The 10,360-nt window shown below is 36.3% G+C and overlaps 1 protein-coding gene across 1 annotated transcript; it reads right to left on the reverse strand.

Annotated features, from left to right (window-relative positions):
• Positions 1-2,550: 2,550 nt before the first annotated feature.
• LOC101887689 (cell division cycle protein 27 homolog) lies at positions 2,551-9,361 on the reverse strand. The gene is made up of 4 exons (XM_005186962.4): positions 8,734-9,361; positions 8,596-8,671; positions 4,447-5,685; positions 2,551-4,366 (listed from the first exon to the last, which is right to left on the reverse strand). Exons 1-4 carry the CDS (start codon positions 8,755-8,757, stop codon positions 2,886-2,888), a joined length of 2,820 nt encoding a protein of 939 aa, XP_005187019.2. The 5' UTR covers positions 8,758-9,361; the 3' UTR covers positions 2,551-2,885.
• Positions 9,362-10,360: the final 999 nt, after the last annotated feature.

Below are 10,360 nucleotides of genomic sequence, written 5' to 3' on the forward strand. Positions count from 1 at the left end.
TGGTGTTTACTTGCCAAAGAGGTCAGCTGAAAATGTGCACCTTCGGTTGGCCAACAGAACTCCAAAATCTCCGGATACCAATCCGTTGGACTATTGTGTCTGAAGTATTTTGGAAAGCAAGGTTGGCACTAAAAAATACCAAAGCGTCGATCACCACAAGCAAGCGCTTCGCTGGGAATGGTCCAAAATACCGCAGAGCAACATTCGGGCATGTGACAGTTTCATTGGCCGTTTGAAGTCCATAATTGGTGCCAAAGGTAACCAATTCGAACAAATCTAAACTTATTCTAAAGTTTGATGCTATTTCGGACATTTTTTGCTTTCATTCAATAAAATTAAAAAAAAAAAATAAATAAAAAACTATGGCGTTTGACTTTGTTGCATTTTTTTATCTCACCCTGTATTGTACGGGCCTGTATCACAATCTGGGTAGAGGTTTCGCACATCTTTATCAATGATCCTGAACGTAATTGCGACAAAATTACCCTGATACCAAGGCAGCATACGTTGGGCTGATGATATGCCACTTTTATAGATATTTTAAGCAAGAAACGTTTGTTAAAATTTAAGCAGGAGCTTTGGACCTCATTAACGACAAATCCAGATTGCATTTTGTTACGATTGAGGAGATAAAAGAAAAATCGACCGAGGAATCGATTTGTTGTGATATTTTTTATCGCAAGCGATTTTTCAATATGACTTATAATTTCAATTTATACATTTTCTAAAGTTTTTCTACACCCTGCAACACTATGTGTTGATGGTATTATTTACAGGTCGCAATTATCGTCCGATCCTCACGAAATTTTGCATGGGGTAGGATTAAGGTCAGAATTAAATCGTATTGTTCACTTTGAAGATGTAATAGTACATCAAATGGATCAAAAAAATTCAAAATTTTCTGATTTTGTTGGCTCTACAGGCCACAATTGAAAACCAATCGACACGGAATTTTGCACGAGGTGAGCGTTAAGGCCAGGGAGGAAGTCTAAAATTATGAATGATCATTGGATTATATTTAGCTGTAAAATGTACCACAACTTTCTTCAGAAATAGTTTTGAATACATATCAACACCACGGGGCGTAAATTTTGCACAAAAACCTCCGGTTAAAAAGTAAGGGTAACATCTGGGGAGGGCTCTATGACCCCGCACGACTATAGCCTTTGCTCTCGAAGGGAGTATCCGATTTGATCTAAACTTGGTACATAGTAATATTTTTGTCAAACTTCGAATATTTGCATCAGTGCTGGTCAGGTGCAAAATGGACAAAATCGATCCACTCTATCAAGTACATCCCCCACAAAGGGTCAAATTTTTGTATAATTACAACTCTTATAAAATATGATGTAAAAGTCACAATAATTTTATTAACCCAAGGTCTAGTGTTCGGATGGAATATATCGGTCCACTCCTTCTGGTACCTCTCCCACGAAAGTTCGAAATTTCCAAAAAATATATTTTCTGCACAGAAAGAGAAACGATAATCCGATTCTGCTCTAACTCTGCAAATACAAACATTTGCGTCTTACTAGGTCAGGTGCGAAAATGGACAATATCGATAACTCTATCAAGTGCCTCTCCCACAAAGAGTCAAAATTTTGAATAATTACAACTCTTATAAAATGTGATGTAAGGGTCCGATTGTCTACAAATGTCACACATCCCAATAATTTTATTAACCCAAAGTCTGTTGTGAAGATGGAATATATCGGTCCTCTCCTTCTTATACCTCCCCCACAAGGGGTCAACATTTTGAATATCCATGGAGCTCTTAAAATCGAAATCAACATCCGATTCCATTCCAGACTTGGTTCATCTTTTTACATCACCAAGATCTGTTATAAAGATGGTAGAGATCGGACCATTTTTTTGCTAGCTACCCCACATAGGGTTCACGGTTTTTCTGTTGTGAAGACGATATATATCTGCGAACCGCATCTGGTACATCACCCACAAAGGGTGACAATTTTCAATACATTTTTTATCTGACAAATTGCGAAACAACTCAGCGACTCTTTACAACTTTCTATATCTAAATATATGTCTCTCAACCAGAAACCTGAGAAGAATATGGAATTTATGATTTTCTATAAATTTGATAGAAATGTTCGATTTTCTAGTACTAGTTTTTTAGATTTCAGACACAGGAGACTCTGACATGTCTGCAACTTTCCCCAACGGAATGCCCATCAAAAAGACAGTTTTGAGAACATAATCATTTCTTTTTCTTTTATTTTAGATAAAACATTAGATTTGGTTTTACATGCTAATGTTTTTTTTATTATTTTTGTATGTTTTATATTTCAGTGAATTTGTTTGTTGTTGTTGTTGTGTTTTAATAAAACTACTACTTCAAATTTAAATCGTTTGTATTTTTTTTTAAATATGCAAATAAAGTGTATAGTCAGCAATTTTCATTGATGATGGTGAGATGATGTCTTTCTTTGAAGTCGCAACACTATTAATTATTTTTTTTTTATTGCCGTACATAATGCGGTAGACAATAGACAGTCAAAGATTGATTACCAAATATTACAATTGCATTTCTTTTCTTTTTATTTTATTTGATTTAGTTTAAAGTGATTAATGTTTATGGTATAGTTATAGCAAGAAATGAAAATTACAAATTGTTTTAATTAACTGATAAATGTTTTACATAGCTCAAAATACACACAAAAGGGGCCCAGGGAATAAACTATATATATAATCATAATAGCATTAAAAATAAAATCAACAAAAAAGGTAGTAAACGAAAGCATAAAGAAAACAATATTACAAGTTGCATTTTTTCACTATTCAACTTCGTCACAACTCAGCCAACAGGATTACGCCCTCGCTCGATCAGTCGTTGCTTTAGAAAATGTACGATGTTTGGTGGCTTCTTAAAAGTCGCTATCATAGTTGACGTCTTGAGCTTGCGTCGATTCGTCTGAACGCTCCGAAATGGGTTCTAGGTCGGCATCTAAACCGGGCTCGTTCATGGTGGAGGGGCAGCATGGATTCGACATCGAGTCAAAGGCATCCTTTATTTGATTGTTGGCTCCCTTGGGATCTAAATCGGTGGCCCAGCTAAAGTGCATAAGAGCTGAGTCTACGTTGCCTAATGTTTTATGAATTTTTCCTATTAAATAGAACACCACTGACTCTTTGGGTACGATCTCTTTGAGTTCTTCCAGTTCTTTGAGGGCTTCTTGATGTCGACCCAATGAGAAGTAAATGGAGCCTCGGTGGAAACGGGCCAAGGGATTCTTAGGATCTAGAGTGGCAGCTGTGTTAAGTGTTTGTAATGCCTGTTCCTTCTTCTGCATAAAGTATTGCATAGCTCCAATGTGGACAAGAATAACTGAGTTTTGTGGATTGATTTTCAAGGCCTTGATGTAATGTAACTCAGCCAGTTCGTATTTTTCCTGCTTCGAGTATATCGTGCCGATGCCGAACCAGGCATTATAATGACGTGGGTCTCTTACAACTGCGGCGCGGAAATAATCCATAGCCTTATCTAGTTCCTCGGTCAAAACAAGTTCATGACCCAACAGTGTGTAGCTGTAGACAAACTCGGGATCAACTTGCACGGCTCGCTTAAAGAACTTAATTGCAGTCTCGTGTTCTTTATGCAACGAAAAACAATTTCCAGCCACACACCAGGTTATGGGCGAAGTTTTATTTTGATTTATTAAATCTTGGGCCAATGCAGATAGGCTAACTTCTTTTTGGAGATGCCACAACGAGGAGGAATATATTTCCATGTAGTCCAAGCGGTAGGGTTCTTGCTCATGTATACGCTTAAATATCGCAACGGCGTTTTCATACTCCCTCAACTCATAGTGGCACATCCCAATTAGCGATTGCACCCAACTGGCGGAAAAGTGATGTTTTGGAATTGTAGACTCTAAGTGCTTAATGCAGGCTTTACATTGAAAATGAGCCAAAAGCTTATAGCCCTCGCCCAGGTCTCTGAGCAGTGCCATAAGACCATCGGCTGACTGTTTCTTTAGCGATAGCAAATGATGGGCCACTGTTTGGGCATTATTAAGACTATTGTTCAGTTGCACTTTGACGTCCTCCGAGGTGCGATTTGTTGCTGACTGCGCTGATGTTATGGTCTCAACCTTTTCCTTGTCTTTACGCATAGTTTTATCCGAAATCTTTTCGTTATTACTTTGATTGCTGTTTGATTTGTCTTCAATCAGTTCATTGTTTAGACAAATTTTACCCATGCGGGTTTTAGTTTTGCGTGGCGGTGAACGAGGCTGCACAAATTTGTTCGATATATTTGGCGATTTGTTGTTCTCTTTTACGGAATATCCACTATGACTAAAGAGACGCGAACTACGCCTCACTGCAGCGTTAGGAATATTTGTACCTGTAAAAGGAGGAGCAAGAATAATAAATTAGTCATCTTGCCAAATTAAAGAAAGTCAGTTAAAAACTATGTCAACTTACCGCTGGAAGCGTTTCCTGTATTATTAGGAGTTCGTGGTGTTATGTTTCCAGTTTGTGTGAACACGGCTGGTTTGCTGCCACTTCCAGAGTTCGATGAAGTATCCTTGCGATTTATCAAACTGCTAACATGGCCCTTCATCTTTTTACCTATAACTTTCTGTTCCTGGTTCACTTCGGCCAATGTCTGGGGCAAGGGTGAGTTTGTTATGTTGAGATTTGATTGTGTGTGACCAGCACCACTGAAACTACCCAAAAACGATGAATCCCCACCGCACGGACTGTTAATGGGCAATACACCGAAACTGGGCGTTGTAGGTGACATAGCTGACAGATATTTGAATTGTTTGCGGAATGGTGTACCAGCACCACCACCATCGCCCCCTTGTGTGTTTAAACCGCCTGTTTGCTCAGAATTTGCAGTATAACCAACCGGTGTGTCGTCCAACATCATCATACTGGCATTCTGCAGATTTTGATTCAGGCCATTGCCAACGTTCATTCCTGTCGTGGTACCTCTAAGCATTGATATGGAACTATTTAGATTGTTGTTGTTATTATTTGGTGTGATCAGATTCTGCAAAGCGCCCAGGCCATTGTTATTTGTCGGTGGCTGGATTTGTTGTTCTACGGGTGTGGAGAGTATATAATTTGAACTATTACACAATTGGCTAACAAAGCCTCCATCCGTTGAATTTGCTGGTCCAAAATTTGAATAGTTCATACTACCACATTCGTTTAAATTTCCCGCTCCACCACCACCACCACCAAAGAGAATCATCGAACTGGTATTGATATTGCCTTGGCAGGTGTTGAAAATATCTGTGTTGGGTATTTGAAATATACTATTGGCATCTGGATATTCGCCCAATTGGCATAGATCGGCAAATGCTTGCCACATAAATGGATTCAGTTTAAGGGCCTTTCGTAACGCCATTGCCGCGATTTTATTACGTTCCGTTTTGACACAGATCTGTGCGATCAACTGTAAGACGAAGCATGCAATTTCGCCAAACTCCTTGATAATGTCCTCAAAGCTGTTCTTCATGTCACCAAAGCCATTACTGGTTAGAGCACACTCAGCTTCGGAGTATTTCTTTAGTTGGTATGCACATTTTGCTTGTAGGAAACGACATTGGGGAGAACGACGAGATTTTTCACGTAACAGCCAATACGTTTGATGTATGAGATTTGATCTGTAATAACTTGTGGCTAAGATGAAAATGGTTTCGTCTGTCTCCACTGAAAAGTAAGGTAAAAAAGCGAAACGTTTGGTGAGAATTTTCGGCAAATATAATCTTAATCTTAAAAAAATGTAAAAATTATAAGAATAGAAGAAAAAAGATAATTATAAATGAAAAAATTAAAAGTAATTCATCAGAAATATGATGTTCTGTTAGAGTCAAACTTTGTGGCATAAAATTGGTGATCTATATTTACAAGGCATAAAGATCGTCGAACCAATTTTCCTAATCAATATTTACCGTAAATATATTGGTCCGAAACCCGAAAAAGCTGTAAAAATATTAACATTTTATACTTTATGTATACCATACAACACTGAGTTTTAGTTATTATATTTTTGATTGATCCATTCTCTGGAAAGTAGTATTTATGTGAACATTTAATTTTTATTAAATTGTACAGGGCCCATAGTTTGGACCAAACTAAATTTAATTTTCGCCATATTTCTATATATATTTATTTTTCAATAAATGAACCCTTTGAATCATCTTTATATTTGCTACGCCCGATAACAATAAGATATGCGAAGTTCGGTACAAATAATTGGCCTTATATGATTTATGATATTATTCGATACGGTACGTGAAGGAAACTTTCGAAGATGTGGAACTGTATAGGTTATTATATTATATTACGATTGCTGTATATCTTGCCTTTTTGAACCCAATAGGATTTGCAAAGTTTGATAAAAAACCTTAACCCAATTGCGCTCTGCAAAAGATATTGAGTATACAGATAGCACCATATTCGCTTTAAATATCAGTACAAACTTCTATAACATTGTGCAATCCAGGAGGTTCTTAGTCCAGGCAAAAATATATATTATTATACCCTACAACACTTTGTGTTGGGGGTATTATAAGTTTGATTGGGCCAAAAATTATGTAACACCACGAAATATTGGTTTCCCACATAGGAAAGTATATATGGATCTTCCTATCTCGCAGAGCTGAGTCGATCTAGCTATGTATGTCCGTCCGCCTGTCCGTCAGTCCATGTTAATTTGTAATCACTCTACAGGTCGCAATTATGGCCCGATCTTTACGAAATTTAAAACGTAGGTGGGGTTATGGTCATAATAGAACCCTATTTCATTGAGATGATCGATGAAGATGATCGCATAATATTTAGGAGTTGAAATGGACCAAAAACTGAAAAAAATCCTGATTTTGCAGTTGCTCTACATGTCACAATTGTAGACCAATCGAAGCGAAAGTTAGCATGGGTCAATTCTAATCGTGCCGATAGTAAAAATATCGGGTATATATAGCGAAATATAAGTATGCAATATATTTATACAAAGGAAGGGGATGTTAGCTAGAATGCTTATATCTCCAGAATGGCTCGAGCGATTTTGACAAATTTTGTCAATTTAGTCAATTTTGGCATAAAAGTATAAAATCTGAAAAAATCGCATAAAAAGATGAACCAATGTAACTATAGATTTTGTAGTATTTTGTGACATTTTTTATTTTTTCATATTTTTTATAGCATGCGATTTTTTTAATTTGACTTATAATATTGAAGTGTATATTTTGTAATATTTTTGCACTTTACAACACAGGTTGGGGTTATTATATACAGATTGCAATTATCGTTCGATCCTCACGAAAATTTTCACAAGGGTAGGGTAAGGCTCAGAAGGGCTAGGCCTATTGTTTTCAAAGATGCCCGCAATATATTTAGGGGTTGAAATGGACCAACAACTAAAAATGTTCCTGATTTTGCAGCCCTTATAAAGGTCACAAATAGAAACCAAAGGACACGAAATCTCGCATGAAGTTAGAATTCGGGACAGCGGGTAGAATAGACCACCATTTTTGTGTGAAAAAATACCAACATTACTTACAGGCGATATCCCAAGTACACAAAAGGCGAACTGGCTTCTTTATGCTGATTTCGTTGACGAATATAGCCTAATATCGTAGACAAGATACAGGGGGACGCTTACTTTTGGAGATGATCGCGAAATATTTAGGGGTTCAATGAACCAAAAATAGAAAAAAATTCCTGATCAAACAATTGAACCCAATAAACACGCCTGAGAAGAGAGTTAAAGACAGGGAAGAAGTCTAGCATTTTGGATGACCATAGGATTATATTTAGCTGTAAAATGGACCACAAAAACTAACAGCGCGATGAAGTGCATAAATATTGGGCAAATATTCCTGGTCAAAATGCTAAGGGTAATATCTGGGCAGTGTTCCGTGACTTAATTTCAAAAGCGAAATTTTCCAAAATGGATTTGGACATAAGGAGGCTCCTAATATATTGTAGTGTTGTAGGGTATCACATGGTCGGCCCCGCACGACTATAGCCTTTGCTTACTTGTTTTTTTTTGTCTAAAATCGGTAACAATTATATGTGCGAGCTTCGGCCCAAATCCTGGGCTTTTTATTATTATGATTTTTTTCGATTTTTCAACGTTCGTGGAGGGAAATGTCGAAGATTCGGAACTATATAGCCATCTCACGTTTGTTGTAGATCTTGTATTTTTAGAAGTATTGAGAAATGCAAAATTTGATAAACATCAGTGACCCAATTCACGATCGGCAAAGGGTATTGAATATACAGATAGTACAATATTAGTTCCAAATATCGATACCAACTTCTATAACATTGTGGAATCCAGTTCGTTCTTAGTCCAGGCTAAATATATATATATTTTTCTAAAATTGTCAAATTAAGCAACCACCTCTTAAGGTGGAAAAAAGGCAGAAGGTACACTAGTTTACTTTATTATCTACACATCGAATATTTTCCCATCAAAAAATTGGGATATTTGGTACTTGAAACTTCAATGTATCAAAGATTACCCCACACTAAAGGATATAATTGACTTTCTGGTAGGAAGATTCGTTGCAAGAAATTCTTTATTTTTAACAGTAACATATATTTTTTACTAACCTTCGGAGCATAAACGTTCAGCCAAAAATACTGCATCCTTGTGATCATAGTGATTAAGACAATGCCATATGGCAGCCTGGGAATAAAATGCAATATTTAATAGATTTTTCACATGTATAGGTCATCAAAACTATATACCTGTACAGGCTCTTGTATGATCATGTTTTGTTACTGTATGTTGAAACTTGGATGTAGCAAGCACAATAATCTTGGAAAAATCGTTTTGCAACCAATATAATTAGTTTTTATATCTTTTGAGCGAAGTTGTTGTATATTGGTGTTTTATTTTAAACAAGACACTGCCAATTCGGTATCCTTTGATTTTCACTTTGATATCAGCTTGTAAAACAATGTTTTTTTACATTCAAACAAACACTTTCCTCTTTGGTATAGGGTTAACAGAATCGCAGTGCTCGCGATGATGATGATGGTCGACTACCACCACCGCCACCACCATCAATACCGAATAAACGTACACAATTTTTTTACCTTAGTGGCAACCAAACCAACTAAGGCCACTCGCTTTCGTCGTGACTTCAGAGCAAAACCAGAAGATTTTCACTTTTAATTTATTCTTTTTTTACATCTAACGCGAAATCTATAGAATTTATCCTTTGCTGATTCTCGTTTCAAACATTTTCGCGTTTGTATATTGCGGAATACTTTTAGGAATGAAAAAAATGAAATTTCAGAAAATTTTCTTTAATCAATTCATTACACACAAGCAGACAACGAAGCGGAACGATTTTTCGGCGGCGGCGGCTCATCAGGTGTAAACCAATTGGTGGCGGCGGGCTGATTATTTTAACGACGGCGGTGAAATTTTGGCGCAGAAGAATAAATATAAATAAAATTTATTAAAAAATATTTTTTTCTTCAATTTTTTTTAATTTTTTAACAAAATTGTGTATAAAACTATTGGCGCGCTATATGTTCTCTATCCACAGCCTATTTTATATGTCTCAAATGTTCTTCAAGCAACCAAGCTTGAATGGGCTTAGAGTATGTTTATATTAGATATTTTTAGCGGGTTAATCTTCTTTATGATGATTTATTAAACGTAATGCATTCGAATTGTTTCAAATGTTTAAGGGCTAAGTACATAAGAAGCTTGAAGTCATGGCACGGCCTATTTTGTGACATTTCACAAAGGAATTACAGAGCCGCACTAAAATCCTGCCGTCGTTTTTCATTATAATTTGGCATTAATATGCCTAGCCATGACTTCAAGCTTTTTATGTATTTGCAGCCTTATACATAAATCCAATGTATATGCACAAATCAGAGATGGGAATTCGTATTCTATGGAGTTAAAATTGACACGGTAAATTACAGGAGATGCCAAGCTGGCAATACTTATTTGAAATGACTTCACCTTCTTGATTCTACCATGGTAGAAGAATACAGGTAGATGTATCAACGCTTAGGAGCTTTGATATGTCAAAAAATGTTCATGTTTCTTCAAAAATAAGTAGATTTGTATATGTTTTCCTATATGACACCAATCAAAGGTTGTTATGATATGCATTTTTTAATAATTTTTACAAATTTGAATAATTTTTCATTCAAAAATTTCAATTCCAAAATTGGTTTGATAGTTCATTTTCCCAGCAGCTGTGTCGATGCGACTACCTATATTCCTCTACCATGTACTCTTCTATGCACTTATTATTCCTTTAGTTTTTTTTCACTTTTTCATAGAACGAGAGTTGATCCCTGACGTGTAAGGGATATTGAGTGAGTCATACAAAATACTTGATTGTGG

The sequence above is a fragment of the Musca domestica genome, unplaced genomic scaffold (genome assembly GCF_030504385.1).
Source record: "Musca domestica strain aabys unplaced genomic scaffold, Musca_domestica.polishedcontigs.V.1.1 36, whole genome shotgun sequence".
In the NCBI taxonomy this organism is placed as follows: domain Eukaryota; kingdom Metazoa; phylum Arthropoda; class Insecta; order Diptera; family Muscidae; genus Musca; species Musca domestica.